The 16,685-nt window shown below is 37.2% G+C and overlaps 1 protein-coding gene across 2 annotated transcripts in view; it reads left to right on the forward strand.

The window, feature by feature from the left end:
- LOC149265985 (dol-P-Man:Man(5)GlcNAc(2)-PP-Dol alpha-1,3-mannosyltransferase-like) overlaps window positions 1-16,685 on the forward strand; it is a 374,817-nt gene that overhangs the window by 268,758 nt on the left and 89,374 nt on the right. For both annotated transcript variants that reach the window (XM_089429913.1, XM_089429915.1), the window contains 3 exons: window positions 9,533-9,649; window positions 10,056-10,189; window positions 10,332-10,410. In XM_089429913.1, the coding sequence (XP_089286039.1) occupies window positions 9,533-9,649; window positions 10,056-10,189; window positions 10,332-10,410 (330 nt within the window). The remainder of the gene's footprint in view (window positions 1-9,532; window positions 9,650-10,055; window positions 10,190-10,331; window positions 10,411-16,685) is intronic.

Below are 16,685 nucleotides of genomic sequence, written 5' to 3' on the forward strand. Positions count from 1 at the left end.
GCAACACACAACAAAACATAAGTAGCGTCCATCCAAAAATCATCATATAACATTAAGCACAGGAAAGATATAAGCTCTTCTTTTATTAACTATTTAGTAAAAAGTAAATCTAATCCTAAAACAGAAATGAAATGCTGAAATGACAAGGTGTAGGGTTAGAAATACAATACAGAGGATGCCCCATGGCATCAGATGCGTTCAATATAGTGTATACTGTATACTAAGCATTTGCTTGCTTTCAGGCAAATCTGTCGGTTGCTTATCGGATGTGCCATGTCCAATTCTGCAAACTGTAGGACTTTCTCCTATCTGAAAATCAAGCTGCTTGCGACCGTCTGATGCATTAAATCTTTTTCTCATTTTTTTTTCTTGCGCTTTTTATTCGTGGCAGACTATATCACTGATGACGTGGAACATTCTACTTCAAAACCCTTAGATGAAGTATGTAAGATATGTGTGACATGTCTTTCTTCATTTTGCATCTGATCTTTATCGTTTTTAATTTTATCTGGATCACCTTCAATTAACCACTTTTCAATCGAACCAATGACCTCCTCATAATAAGATGGAGCTTGTTGCGGCAAATAAGGAGGCCTCTGATCTGTCGATGTTTGCTGGTTTCTTTCATCCCCTGACTGCTGTTGAAATTATGTACCTGTATTGTGATGGCATCTATCTGGCTAGAGTGTTCAACTTTCATAGTACTAATTTCCCTAGCATGGTCTTCTTCCATAGTCAATAACTTATTCTGAAGATATATCTGATTAGCTTCCATGGTCGTCATACCTTCCTCTAAGCCTGATAACGTGCTTTGCATAAAGCTAATTTCCCTGTCATGATTAGTTTTCATGGTCTCAATTTCTTGAGCATGTTGACTTTGCATGTCGGTTACGTGATCAGAGTGTTTAATTTTCATGATTTCGATCTCCTTATCACATTTTTCCAGGTGGGTGCATAAAGTTCTCGTATCATTGGTGTAATTAGTTACAGTTTTTTCTTGATTGATCCCCATATTTTTTACCAGCCGCATTAGCTCTTCTATAACTTGCTTTTGATTTTCCCTTTCATTGTCGACACTGATTTTATAATTTGTCCCTTCTTTTCCACTATCATGGATTTGATTTGCAATGGTACAGGTGGATGACACATTCTGATATGAAGAATTGTCTTGAAATCTTTCATCGACAACTGGACCTTTTATAAGATTACTTTCATTCTGTTGGACAATTTTAGGGGCACAAGGTGAGCTATCTGGATCACCATATCTATCTTTAAAAGCATTGAAAATGTCTTGTAAAGAAGTGAAAGAGTCCTCACGACAAGTATTAAACCAATTCAAAGCATCACCCTCTAAAGAAAGGACAAATAGACGCATTTTGACATCTTCATGATCATATTGAGGAAGTCTACAATACATGAACATTATACGATAAAAACTCCATAAATGCCTTCTAACAGCGACTGAACCACCACCTGAGAACAAAGGTAATTTAAAAATGGCCACTTCTGGTAAATAATGGAGATCATCAGTAAAATGACATGGTTTAAACGAATAATCCATGATGGATAACGAGGGACCAAATGGATGATAGAAAGAGATCTCTGCTCAAAAAAATCAAGAGATGAAAGAAATTGAGTCGCCACTTGAACAATGAATCTAATTCTAGGATCCAAAAAGCAACCAACAAGCAGATATGAGGGAGGTTTCTTGTCTGGGAAAAATAAAAGAAATAGAGTCGCCACTCAAGAAATGAACCAAAGAGTAGCTATTGATATGACGAAAAATAAGGCGATGAAAAGATCCAAATGATGCCAAAAAATGTTGACTCTGCCAGCTCAAATGAGAGATGAGAAAGATGAAAGAATGATGAGAAATGAGAAGATGAATGTCGTTGAAATGCCAGGGATAGAAAAACTCTATCCCCGGCGACGACGCCAAAAAATGTTGTCGCAGAGACTGTTTGGGCAGCACGACAACGCTCAGACTGGGGGCTGTCACTCTGATCCCCGATCTCTCCATTTAAGCAGTCTCTCGAGGCTAAGGGGGGTAGACCCTATTGGATAAAGGAAGACCAACTGTGGACCAGTTGGGTTGGGAGACACAGCAAGGCAATTTAGCACTTGATTGGTTTAGAAATTAATGTACCAGTGCCTTATGGAGTTAATAAGTAAATGATTATTTATTAAATGATGAAGAAATATGAACCTTGTAAAACAATCATTTATCATCGAAAAACCCAAGCAATGCAAGATAGTCAATAAATGCACACTGCTTTAACAATGTTCCAGCAATTAAACTTCAAGAAAAATCAAATGCTTTAAATGAGCATAAAATTTAAATGCTGACAAATTACCACTTTCACATAGCTACCTTCAAATAAACATTTAAGTGCATTTAGCTATAGAAAAGTGGAACATAGATACTATGAAAGATGCCAAAAATGAATTTTCAATTTTTAGTTAAGCTTTTCATTTTTTTTAATTTTTATATATTTTTTTATATTTTTAAATAAACAAAATAAAACAAAACTAAATGAAATTTAAAACTAAATCCTAAAAGAACTTTTGTATTTTTTAAATTCTAAAATTAAAAATCAAAATACAGCTAAAATCTATTCTAAACTAAGATCCCGAAAAAAAGAAAAGGAACTTTTTTTTATTTCTCAATCATTTATGATTTTTTTTATATTTTTTTTTGATTTTTTATATTTTTTAATTAAATGAAAAACTAAACAAAATAACTCAAAATCCTAAATATTAATCTAAGCTAAATCTAAACCAAAGTTAAATCTAAAATCTAAAAAAAAGAACTTTTAGATGCCTTTTTTATATTTTTTAATTTTTTATTATGATATAAAATTCTAAACTTAAAATCAACATAGAATGAAACTAAAATTAAAAATTAATCTAAACTAAAACTTAACATACCTAATCTATATACATAAAATGAAACAATATAAAATCTAAATTCTAAATAAAACTTAAATCTTAGACTTGAAAAAGAAACCTTTTTATGATTTTATTGTTTATATTTTTCAATTCAAAATTTAAATAAAACAAACTAAAATTAAACTATAACTAAAGATTATAAGCTAAAAATAAAAATTAAAACATGATCTAATATATACAAAAAGTGAAATTTATAAAATCTAAAATCTAAAACTAAACTAACACCTAAAAAAATATGAATCTAACTCAATACAAATCAAAACCTAAGAAAAAAATCGAATTCCCTTTATGCTTTTACTGCATATGCATAATGAAAAACCCTAAATCGTGATAAAAGAAAAATTGAATTTTATAATGTGTGAGCCCGAATCTTACTTACCTCGTATTGTTTCAGCGTTTTTGCATTGTGCGTGGGCGTGTGCGAATCCGCGGAATTTTGATGGCAGCGTTTGGAGAAGGGTCGACGATGGACAAAACTTTGAGCTCGAGCAAGGGGCTACGAATCTGTTTATGTAGGCAAAGAGGACATGTCAGCTTAGGGATTTCTTTGTTTTGCAGTTGGCTGAGAATGGAGCTACGACAGTGTGGAGAAACACATATGGCAGATTTGCTAAGGAGAGCTGAAAGGGGAATGGTGTACGCAAATGAGGAAGGGAGCTGGAGTGGAGAGATTGTGTGAAAAGGGACGACGAGAGCGTGGGGAGGAAGAGCAGCACGCAGGAGGACAGGCTGCGTGAATGAAAAATTGTGTGGAGAAGAAAACAACGTGTGAGAATGGAGTGACAGGGAGCCAGTACGCAGGAAAGGAAACCGATGATGGATGCAGCTGTATAATCTCGAATTTTTCTTTTGATTTTATAAGCCTGAGACCAGCGTATGCCCAAAAAAAATTTGAATTTTTTCCTGCGAAATGAAACCCCAGGAACAACAGACAGATAGATCAGAAAACCCTCCAAATTCTCCAGTAAATTTTAAATTGTCCTACATTCAGATTTGTCTAATGAAAACCCCGAAAAATTTTCAGGATCTGTACCTGCAACTTGCAATGGCAAAAACAAAACACCGAGAAGTAAAATGTGCAAGAAAGAAACCTAAAACCCTAACAAAAACAAGCTAAATAATTACAGTAATTACAAATTAAGGGCTCTAAATAGCCATATTTTCCATTATGCCACATAAATATTTTCAGATTTTTAAATTTAATGTGAGGTGCTTCAAAAAACCCTTCATGCATCTGCAGCAAAAATTCTAATGATAAGCTCGGGATTAAAACTGGCTGGGCTCTTTCAGAAAATGCAATCTAGGAGTTGGCTGGTTCAGCCGAGAACTTCCCCTAATGCCTGGTAAACTCAAAACTAAAGATATTCTGCACAACTTAAATCAACCATTAACATAGAGGGAGAAAACAACAGTGAAATTCAGATCAAATGGAGATACCTGCCATTATATTTTAGAAATCAAACTATCATTCAAACTCCAAAGATCAAACAAGATACTTGTGCCTAGATTAATCTTCATCAAGCTATTATCAATGGCTGAAAATAAAATTATGTAGAAAAATAAAACATCCTACAACACTTCCAAAAGAGTAACACTAGCAAGATTTCAACCCCAAAGTCTTTCTTTATTGCACAAAAAATGACTACAAGAGAGCTTTCTTTAGCACTAGACTGTAAAATCGAATATCTCAAATGATCCCTAACACCCTATTTAAAGGAAAAATTCCCAACGGCTAGTTTGAGTGATCCATGTCAAACTAATCTCGACCGTCGATGAGGATCAAAATCCCTTTTAATCTCATTTGTCGAAATTTTAAATGCATTTTAATATATTAAAAAATTAAAACTTTGCATTTATTTTCTCAAAACTTTGACTTATTATTATTTATATTTTCTATTATTTTTATATTTTATATTTTTATTTTATTTTATATATTTTTTAAAATCTTTAATTTTATTATTATTTTTATTGGATCCTCAAACTTAGCCTTTGGAAAAATCACCTAGGACCTAGGACTTATGAGGGGATAAAACATTTTCTAACCCTCAAGACACTTTACATCATGACTTTTACAATTTTACATCTCAAGGGGGAAAAACCCATTTGACATACACCCTCATAGACCACCCAGTTCTGCGACACAAATATAATTTAGCAAATCAAGCAATTCTTAATAACCTCAACAAATAGTTAGAATTATTTCCAAATTACTTTTACATAGACTCGAAGCACACTAGGATTCCCCTAAGATTCTAATGACAAAATCCATTCCGGCTTTGGGTTTAGGCTGAAGGAAAACTCTGCTGATCATGGATTGGTGAGACAAAAAACCTTTCGGAACGTAGATTATCATTAGAAAATTAGGTTTGCCTAGGCAATTTACATATATGACTCAGATCTGTTAAGATTATTTACAATTTACACATGCAGACTGGGTTTACAACATAACATGATCGGGTCGACGATGATTGTTGAATGGCACGGATACGTCGATCAAGCGCTATCCCTTTTGCGAAAAAAGGGGGTGTACTGCTATGGGTAGTTGACACGTAGTGGTCAACAGTCTCGAAAGCCTCTCCCTTGCTCTTCTTCCTCGGACACTAGTTCGCAAAATGACCCAGTTCCCCGCAATGGAAGCACTTGACCTTCGAGAGGTCCTTCTTTTTCCACTTCTCTTGCTTTCCCGCAGATGTTAGAGCTGCATCCTCTTCTTCCTCTATCTTGATCTCGATCCCTTTAACGCTACTCTCTGCCTTGGTCAGCTGTCTGATCTCTTCTTGACGAAGAGCCGCACACAGTTCTTCCCAATTTGGAAGCTTTGACCCGCCGAGTATGCTCTCGACAAATACTTCCCAATCCTCGGAAACTGCGTTCAATGCGGTCCTCACCAACATCTCCTCATCCGACGTGGCCCCTATGGAAGTCAACTGGTCCCGGATCTCCTTCAATTGACTGAGGAAGATATCTATTTGCTCTCCCTTCTGCATCTGGTATGACCGCAACTGATTTTCAAGTAACATCTTCCTCTGCACGGAAGTATGCTGGTACAATTTCTTCAGGGCCTCCCACATCTCATTTGCCGTATCCTTTTCGGCAATATGCAGTACCACATGATCCTTGACCCCATCAAGGATGATGCACTTCGCCCTGGCCATTGCCTCCTCGTACTTCTCATTTTCAGCTGGGTCAACTGGGATCGCTATAATTTTCAAGGCGAAGTCCTTGATGCGATATCTGTCTAGAATGGACAAGATCCTGGCCTTCCAGACCACGAAATTGGATGCTCCATCTAGTCTATCCTGATCTCTCAGCCCATTCACTGCCATCTTGCTGCTCTTCTTTTGACTCCTCCGAGTCTCTCAACTTCCCGTCTGGAAGTTCTCGGTTCGACTCCCTCTGAGTCTCGATTTCCCTTCTGGAAATCCTTCTGCCAACGTCGAGTTGCCCCACTCGATCGTCTATGCAACTGCACCACTGATTCAGATTCCTTGGCTAGAAATCTGGCTCGGCGGCAACTCCCTCCTCCTTGGTCTTCCCCTGTTAGGTATTGTTCTGACCACAATACCCCACTAGCTTCGCTCTGCAAATTACCCACAGCCTCATATGTCCCAACAACTGAAGGACTGAGCCTATAGGCTCCGCGCAATCCCGATACCAACAAAATCGGCACCTCCTAGCCACAACGTCGATCCTTCCTGACTGAGAAAGATGACCGGGCACTGTGTAGGTCAAGTCTGCTCCTCTATGCCTCTGTGTTGATCCTCCTCCTGGCTCGAACTGATGACGCAGGCCCTCTGCATCACCCCTTCCTTGATGCTTTCCGCTAGGAACAACTTCTGTCACTGGGGACAGCTGTTTCTGCTACTACTGCTTTGCTAGCTGATGCCTTCAGTTATCCTGTGATCTGCAACCACGCTCTGATACCATGTTGGAATCTCTAAGTTGAACTCATTAGAAATTCTTTTTGTACTATTTGGTTTATTTCTTCCTACTTGTTTAATTACTTAACAAGTTATTTACCATGTAAATACTGAAAATAAACACAAGTACAGTATCAACATCTACAGATCATCAACTGAAACAAAACAAGCACACAAGTGACACCGTTATTTTTGGACCAATGTCCCTAGAAAAACCCAATGTGGGAAAACCGGTGCAGCTATTTAGAGGGTTTTATTATTATGTAGTTCTTATAATATAACAAGGGTGCCAGAAATGGCTCACCCAACAGAGAATGCCCTCGGCAATAGTACCTCTCCTCAGAGACAGATATTCCGGCTGATAAATCACCGAATGAATGATCCGACAACAACAATTGCAACTCTCACTGCTCTGCGTCACTCTGATAGGGACTGCGTCACCCTATCTGGCTCACCAGCTCCTAGTCTGTCCCACGAAATCAGCTCTGCTAGCCTTTGCGTTAGCTTCTGGAGCTTCTGCGTCAGCCCCTAGACCCTTTGCGTCTCACACGTTGGCCTCTCCTGGCTCTGTGCAGCTCCTGGCTGCCTCTGCGTCAACGTCTCTCGGCTTTGCACTGCCTCTCTGGTACCAACTCTACCTCTCTGCTATGTATTCACTGCCCCTCGTTGCTGATCACTGATTCTATTTCTCTTAGCAAACCCCGCTCTAGAGACTAGAATGACTGATTACTCTGGTGTGTTCTCCAACTGACCCTCAAGCCTCCTCTTATTCTTTTCTCGTTGGTCCATCAATGGCCGAGATTAAATCTCTAATCAAAGGCTAAGATTTAATTTGGCTTGATCCATGACTTTTGGACCCTTCTAACCCAGTTTTATATTAATACCCATTAATATTTTATTTTTCCCAAGTTTAGACTTGGGAACTCCATTAAAAATATTAATTATTTTAATATTTCCCAAACCGGGTACAATCTCTCCAAACCATTTCTGGGTCTTGGAGATCTCATGTGCTTTAGCCTCTCCATCAATTTTCATGGCTAGAGCACATCCGATGCCATCCCAAATCAACATAAAGAAACTAGAAATGCTGCAACTTAGAATAAACATGAGACGTATGCAACAACTCAACAAAAATTAACTTTATTATTATATTAAATATGGTTACGAGAACCTATTACAAACTCCAGCAAATGGTTGACAATAGCTATTACATCACTGGAAATGGAGCCCAAATTGGAGATTTGAGTGATCGCCGCTTCACAAGCCCATCCATATTTGCTCACCAATTGATGCCGATAAAGCCTGGTGAGATTTTTGAATGAAATATCCATAATAGTGAGTTGGGTTTTGTCCAACACACTAAGAAACCCAAAGGCTTTTCATCCTAGGGCTCTTTGAACCTGAAAACCAAGTTCTCAAAAACTTCCCAAGAGAAAATCCAAATCCAAGATGTCCAAAATGACTTGCTTTCCCCTCTTTTAAAGATTTGATGGATCTCTCTCCAACCTTCTAGAAACACATTTATTTTATTATTTTATTTTCATTCTAGAAGATCCTCGCTTTTATTTTGTCTAAGTGACTCTTTTTTATTTGATTTTATTTAGGTCATTTTTAATCTCAAAAAATGATTAATTTGCCTTTACGTTTCTTCAGCCACTAAAATTCACTTTTCATCATCCCATCTTGTAGATCTCTTCATCCTGGTTCCAACGAGCTATTACACTAAGGCATTTCTCCAAATAATTTGCTCCAAACAACACCTTTAGTGTATTTAATTAAAATATGCTTGATAATAACCCTATTTTATAGGAATCACCAGAATGCAATGGAACCAAGAACGAATTGTGTGGAACTGACTCTAATGATGAAATATAGAAATTGAACCCCGTTGGACCCATAAAACTCCTCCAAAATCCTCTTGGCCCACCGATGAAGTAATCTTGCTCCTATGACTTTGCTGACACAAACCTTGGAAATCCACCCTAACTGCACCATAAGGGAAACCAGAAAAGGGTATATTACAAAAAATGCTGTAATATAGGTACTACTGCTGGAAAAAAGGTTAACTGTATGTAACTGCAGCCATTCTAGATCTATCTTAATCCTGGATCTATCAAGTGCTAAGAGGGATCAAATCTGTTGAGGTGCAAACATTTCCTTTGAGCTTTTGCAACATACAAAATGTTTGCACCTTAAGGGATTTGCTCCCTTTCAATGCTTGATAGATCCATAGTTAAGATGGATCCATGCTGGGTTACTTGCAACACAATACATCAAAATGCTGATAAATGATGAGAGAGCACTGCGACAGATGGTGAAGAGTTCAAATGTGACAACTTTTTTGTTACATTAATGTTAGCATGCAACTGTTTTTGGTTTGCATTTTTATTGTGTTTTAGGGTCAGATTGGAGATGGATTGTGCATTTACTTGGTTGATTGTACCTAACATAATTTCTTAGTCCCTATGGATTGTGTCCCTATGAACAATAGTCTGTTTCTTTCTTTCATCCTGACTTCAAATTTTCCGCAATTCTTTCTATGCATTTTGGAGGAAAATATGTTTTTCATTACTAATAAATGATAACTGAAAATTCGCCAAATGTACATTGCCATTGTACTTGCAAATAACAGCTTTTGCAAATGTTTGATTGCCTTGTTGCAGGTCTGTGAACTTCAAATTTGTCCCAGAGTTGGTTTTCACATCAAAAGTTTTTGCTTTTGCTTTGCTTGCTACTCAACTCCTGCTGCTTTTCTTCTTTGCTCAGAGCAGATGGTGCAGGTAAGAGTCAGTATTGACTTATTGTTACAGTGGCTGTTAGATTTTGATGTCTGGTTGCTAATTACAAGTTTTAGTTGTTAGACATTAATTGATAATCTTTAAGACCTGTCTAAAGTCAAATTTTATCTGAACAAGTCAAAATCACTAAACTGATGTAAATCAATGAGCTTTACAAGGTGGTTTTGAAGCAAAAAATTAATAAAATTTTAGTATAGGGGTATTATTGCCAAAAGGCTACTATGCGCAGATGCTCATGTCTTTCAGTGCCATCGCGGTAAAATAAATTTCAAGATTCAGTCCCTAGCATATCCATTTTATATCTTTTTAAACACCCTTATCCTCAATGCCATCAACCTTAGTGGCTATTTTACAATGCATTCCATAGTCACATCTATTTGTTCTGCAGGCATGAAGGAGGCATTCTTCCAGCTGTGGGTTTGCAATGTCCTAACGTAGAGTACAAGCACACAGCTTTTATTCGGAGACTTTTTTCCAATGTTTTTTTTGACAATTCAAGGTCTCGTACTTTAGAAGCAGAACGTAAGTCTTGCTACTCTTTTACAAATTACGTAAAGCAATTTGCTTGGGACTGTACCATTTTGTTTTCTTTGCAGATGCTTAAAATGTTGTGCTGTAATTGATAGTTTGAAGACTAAACTAGTATATAATGTATGCTGGTCAGATATCACAACTGTCATGTTTGTGGGAAATTTCATTGGCATCATATGTGCCCGGTCATTGCACTACCAGTTTTACTCTTGGTAAGTTCTTTGCAATATACGTTTGAACATCCTCTGGATTATTATATCGACTAGGTTATATATCATCACTAGGGTATATGTTTATTACCATTTTATAGATTTCATAGTATGTTGGCTAATTAGTGGCTAAACTGCTTATCATGTTCTTTTGCTTCTCCAGGTGCATAATAGGGAGATTTTATGAAATACAGTAATTGTCAATTAGTTAGGTTTATTATACTGCCAAGACACTGGTTTTCATATTTCAACAGGTAAAATCGGTTGGAACTAGTTTACTAGGTTGTCTCTACTTGGGCAGGCATAGCTTATATATTAGACCATGCCTTGGCAATAAAAGGAGATTGGATGGGATCCATCTCTCAGCGTCTTAAGGCAGGTTAAGGTTTACCACAGTTCTCTCAATACCTACTCATATTTGTGTTGAAATATATAACTAGGTTCGGTCTTCATAATGACTTTTGTAATCTTGATTTTATGTATTTGATGTAAAAAGAAAAAGGAAATTTATTATTGTTATTTTGTAGCATGGGTTTCATGCTCAAGGTCATTTGTTTTGGGTCAAGCACCCATTGTGTGCTTCTAGGGATTTGTCATAAAGTCAAAGAGTCAAGAGAGTCATTGTGATATGTAAAGACCCTATTGGGCATGATGTATCAAGTCAAAGAAATTTATTATGTGTCAAAAGAGTCAAAAGACTCCCTCCAAAACCGAGTCAGCCTACAAGAGATGTCAAGTTGGCCTATTTAGGGCTCCCTAGAAGCCTATATATTAGGGGCACTCGACCTCATTTGAAGATCATCCAAGCAGCTCATTGGAGAACAAGAAAGAGACCAAGAACAAGAGCGAAGAAGAGGAGAAGGAAGAAAAGATAAGACCGAAGTTTTAGAGGACTGTTTTGGGCTATTCCTACCACATGTGTGAAGATAATTAGGGCATCTTCTAGTTGCAGCAAGACTGAATTGCAGTCACATCAAGGAGCCGAATTTGGTGTCAAAGAGATCAAGTTTGCAAGCCAAATTTCTAAAGAGGAAGCAACAATCCAAGCGAAGGAGAGAGAAGGATAATTTCACCATCTTTCCCCACGTGCGAGATAGGGTTTCTGCAGAAGAGGCCGAAAATTGCAGACCTAAAGCAGTGACCCAAAATCTGAAGCAGAGGCCGAAATCTAAATAGGTTGACTTGGGTTGATTTTGTGAAGGATAAGTTTATCAAAAGGAGAAGCTAACATGGTCTTGGAGGTGTCTTTGTCAAGGGTCTTAGGTCTTGGAGTTCGTCATTTGAAGATTCTATGATAAGAGAAGAATTCTTGTGGGTTGTCCTCCCAAGAGGAAAGGTTTTGGGCCTTGGCCCTGGCTAGCAGCCTATATTTTGTGTTCTCTTGTCTCATTGATCTTCATAGTTTGGCAGGTGTTTGATGATAAGAACACAATAATAATCAAATAAAATAAGAAGCTAATTAGAAGTACATCAAGTTAAGTAAAAGAACTTCACAAGTAGTTATCAAAGTAAGAAAAATCACCCTAATCTAGCTGCCCTTGCTTTCTCAACATAGTATTAGAGCTAAGGTGACAAGAAGAAGAGGCAACTTGAATATTACTCCATTGGAGAAGGATACATAAGGGCTGAACATAAGGAGAGCATCAAGGAAATCAAATCATCAAGGAGAGCTAAAGAGCATCAAGGAAGACTAGTCTACGTATCATCTTGAAGGAAGGAACTCTTGAAGAAGAAAGAAGACCTCAAGGACCCCACCTCCACTCAAAAGACTCTACACTCTTGAAGTATTCTTGGAAGCATTCTCATTCTATCCAAAGGAAGCAAGAAGAAGCACTTCATCATCATCAAAGGAATCAAAGTGATCTCCCTCACATTGAAGAAAGGATCACATCTCAAATATCTTTGAAGAAAATCATCTCTTCCCATCTAGAAAAAGAAGCATTGTCTTTTTGAAGAAAAAGTATCACCAAACAGTCATCATCAAGGAGACATCTTAAATTATCAACGTCAAAGTAGTGGAAGTCAACATCATCAAGAAGGCATCTAGTTGAAGATATCATCATCAAAGGAGCATCTTCACTTGACAAGTAAGTATTCTATATTTTATGTCTCAATCTACAATGACTTCTTTCTGCAAGGAGAACAACAAACTTGTTGGGTCATCGAATTACCTTGCATGGAAGAAGAGAATAGATTTGATCCTCATAGAAAATGAAGTTAGTGAATATGTCACAGGCTCAATCACCAAACCTTCTCAAGAGCAATCTCAAGCACTATCAAAGTATATGAAAGGAGAAATAAGAGCTCAAAGAATCCTTATTGAGTCAATCAAGGATTCCCTCATTCCATATGTAGCAAAGTTGAAGATATCGAAATAGATCTATGATAAGTTGGTAGAATTATTCTTTGTAAGTATTGCAAGAGAAATTATATCGTTAAGAACCGAACTATACAGGATAAAGGTATCAAAGGAAGAAGCGGTAGCCTCATACCTTATGAGGGTGTCTCAAATAAGAGATCAACTGAGCTAGGAGAAATAAGAAATAATGTTTGATCGAGAGATGACCACCATTATGCTCAATGCACTACCTGATAAATGGAGCAACTTTGTATCAAGTATTTATGGAAAGAAAGAAACTACTCCATTCAATGATCTATGGTCATTATGCAAAATTGAAGAAACCAGATTGAAGGCAAAGAATGATGTTGGATTAAGTGATCAAACTCAAGCATTTGTAGCTATGGCAAGAAAGAAAGGAAGGTCTCAGAAAATATTTCAAAAGAAAATTGACATGTCTAAGATTCAATGCTATGAATGTAATGAATATGGGCATTTCAAAAGGAATTATCCTAAACTTAAGAAGGACAACAAGAAGAGAAAGGAAAGAAATGAAGCCCATGTAACCGAAGAAGTAGAAGAACCAGAAAAGAAGAAGTCAAAGAAGGAAGAAGTGATAGACATCCTCTGTTAGAAGGTCTCTCACACATTTAATCTATTTTCAAGTACATAGAAGTTAGCAAGTAAAAGTAGGAAGCATCACAATCATGATAAGATGAATTATAGTAGAGATTGAGATGGCATCTTCATAGAGGCATGGAAGGATAGCCAAAGTAGAAGTCTATATGGTTGAAGCAGTCATAGTACATGATAGAAAGGAAGTAGCTCATGGCATCTTCATTGGAAGCATAAAAGGATAACCAAAGTATCAATTTGAATGATTGAAGTAAGTCATCTAGCAAGATACGAAGATAAGAGGTTGTCACACATCATCATTAGAAAGAAGCTTTTGCAGAATGAGGATCATCACGATCTTCCATTGGAATCTTTGTTAAAAGGCTCACCTCTATTTAGAAGAAGCAAGTGTCTTGCAGATAGTCTACATGCCACCTTGTGTGGGATCCACAGTTTAGAAGGATGAAGGTATGATGACAAAGATGTGCAGCATGTTAAGTTGGTTGAAGTAATTTTCATCTTCAAGAAAGGAAAGGAAGCTGCTAGAAGGAAGTCTAGATGATCACATGAAGGAAGTGGTATGTATATATATTTGGTAATAGATAGATAAAGTCATGTCATCATATAGATGCAAATAGAATGGTTGAATACTCTATCTCATGAGCATGATTGAAGAAGAAGAGACTCTTCCTTATGAATGATACATGAAGGTATGAACACAATGTGCCTTGAACTCTTCTACATATTGACAAGATGAAATCAACATTATATAACCTCATAAAGAAAATGAGGTGGTTGGCAAGCGTGGTTCCTATGATGAAGGAACTATGTATAGAAGATCCCGAGGAAGCAATATGTGAAGAAGGTAAAAGAAGATGAAGCGATTAATCTCAGCAATTAACAGAATTATAAATATTTATTATTAATGAATGAAATGGATGAATACATTGTGGGAGGCCCTAGCTTAAATACAACCTCGGGTGCCTCTTGGTTAATGGGCATGATCTTTGTTTCTGCCCTTTAATTATTTACTAATTACAATTTATTTAATTTTATATAACATTGCCTTTCCCTTGAAAAGATGGTTTGTCCTCATAGCATACATAATGACGAATGTTGTCGACGAAATGCTTCTGTCTCCAAAGAAGCTTCTTCTTCTGGTAAGTCCTTCCACTTGATCAAGTATTCTTTGATTACTTGTGATCGCAACTTCTTTTCCCTGATGGAGATGATACCTTCTGGCTCTAGAATAACCCTTCCTTCGTCATCTAAAGTCGAAAGTGTTGTTTGCATTGATTGATGTTCACCAAGTGCTTTTTTAAGGAAAGATACATGGAAAACGTTGTGAACACGACTTTTATTAGGAAGGCTTAAACTGTATGCTACTTGGCTAATCTTTTTGTCGATCTGGTATGGTCCATAAAACTTTGGTGCCAATTTGTTTTTTCCCTTCTGTTTTAAGGATAACTGCTTGTAAGGTTGAAGTTTAACAAATACCCATTCTCCAACTTCAAATTCCCTCTCTGTTCTATTTCGATCAACTTGTTGCTTCATACAATTTCTTGCATTATGTAGATTTTCTTTAAGAGTTTGGACGACTTTTTGAGTTTCTTCTAACTGGTTTTTGACAGCTGGAAGCTTCGTCTCGATGATAGCAAAGTCCTTCCATTTCGGAGGTTCGTAACTGTACAGAGATTGAAATGGAGTCATTTTTGCTGACATGTGGTAATTATACCACCATTCAACGAGATGTAACCATTGAACCCACTTATTTTGTTTTTCGGTGGCATAACAACGTAAGTAGGCTTCTAAACATTTATTGACAACCTCTGTTTAGCCATCCATTTGAGGATGGTAAACTGAACTCATGTTGAGGTAGGTTCCTATATGTTTCAAGAATTCCTTCCAAAAATTACCCTTAAATCTGGCATCTCTATCGCTCACAATGACCTTGGGAAACCGTGGTAATTTGTAAACATTTTTGCAAAATATCTTAGTGATTTGTTTTGCTGAGTCTGATTTCCTCATTGCAATAAAGTGAGCATACTTGGTGAGTCTGTCGACTACTACAAGAATATTATGCTTACCATCTGGCACAAGTAAACCTTCAATAAAGTCCATTGATATTTCCTTCCATTTCTGATTCAAAATGTTTAAGGGATGAAGTAGTCTGGGTGTTGTTAGACTCTCTCATAAAACAATAATAAATCCAAAAATAAATAAATTAATTAAATATTCCAAGTTAGGAATTTGTGCCTAACTCTTGGGTTGTTCCTCTAAGATAGGAGTTAGTTTAGGTAACTCCTATATTGGTGTGTCTGGTGAGAAATTATCTCAACCAAAGGAGAAATTATCTCAACCAAAGATGTCCAAGATAGCACGCACTATCTTGAGACCAATATCTCTCATCTATTTATTTGTAACACTATTTCAATTATTTGGATGTAGAGTAATGAGAGAGAAGCATGAAGCTTCAGCCTTTTTCTGCCAATATTGTGTCTCTGATTTTTATATGTGTTTTTCAGTAATTTGTCTGAGTTAATCTCATTTTCTTCATTATGTGGTATCAGAGCCATGGGTTTAAGGGGGCCTATAAATCCGTGAGTACGGAGTTGGTGGAAGACTGAAGCTAAAGATTACACATCGAGTCATCGAGTGGTTGGCGCATGCAGATCAAGTGATATATCTGGTGCTGGATCGTCAGCCATGTTCCTCTTAACCCATAATTCATAGGGCAAAGTGATTTGTCTTTTTTGTGGAGATCGGCGGCGACAGTGCTGCGTGTTGCGCTCAGAGATTAAAAAAATTATCGTTCGATGAATGTTGGTGGTAGTCGATCGAGTTATTTGGTTGTTATTGATTGTAGATCAAGTGATCTTATTGTTAGTGGTTGCATTTCGAGTGATCTGGCGTGAGCTACGTATTGGGTGAACATTGAGTCTGATCGGGTAGAAACAATGCTCAAGCCTCCCCTTCCTCTTGTTTATTGAATCTGTGGAGGTTTCCGTATAGCGTGATGGTTGTGACCTGTAACTGGCACTGAACCTCGACTTCCCCATACGGCAGGAGAATCGTTCTGTGATAGAGATCAGAGGATCATTGCAATCAGCGAGTGGTGGCGTTTATATGGGTTCTCGTCGTGAAGAGTGAAAAAAGTGATGGTGGTCAAAGATCTGCGTTATTCTACGTTCTGAGAGAGGTGCGTACTAGTGGCCTTGACCAACGTGAGCTTGGTGAGCAGCTATTTAAGTGTGGTGGATCGAACTGCGTTCTTGCTGGTTGAGTAAGTGAACTCATCGGGAAGCGTTTTTTTTTTTTATGTGAT

The sequence above is a fragment of the Pinus tabuliformis genome, chromosome 6, assembly GCF_031772625.1.
Source record: "Pinus tabuliformis cultivar Carrire ecotype Pingquan chromosome 6, CPIR1, whole genome shotgun sequence".
NCBI classification, from domain to species: Eukaryota; Viridiplantae; Streptophyta; class Pinopsida; order Pinales; family Pinaceae; genus Pinus; species Pinus tabuliformis.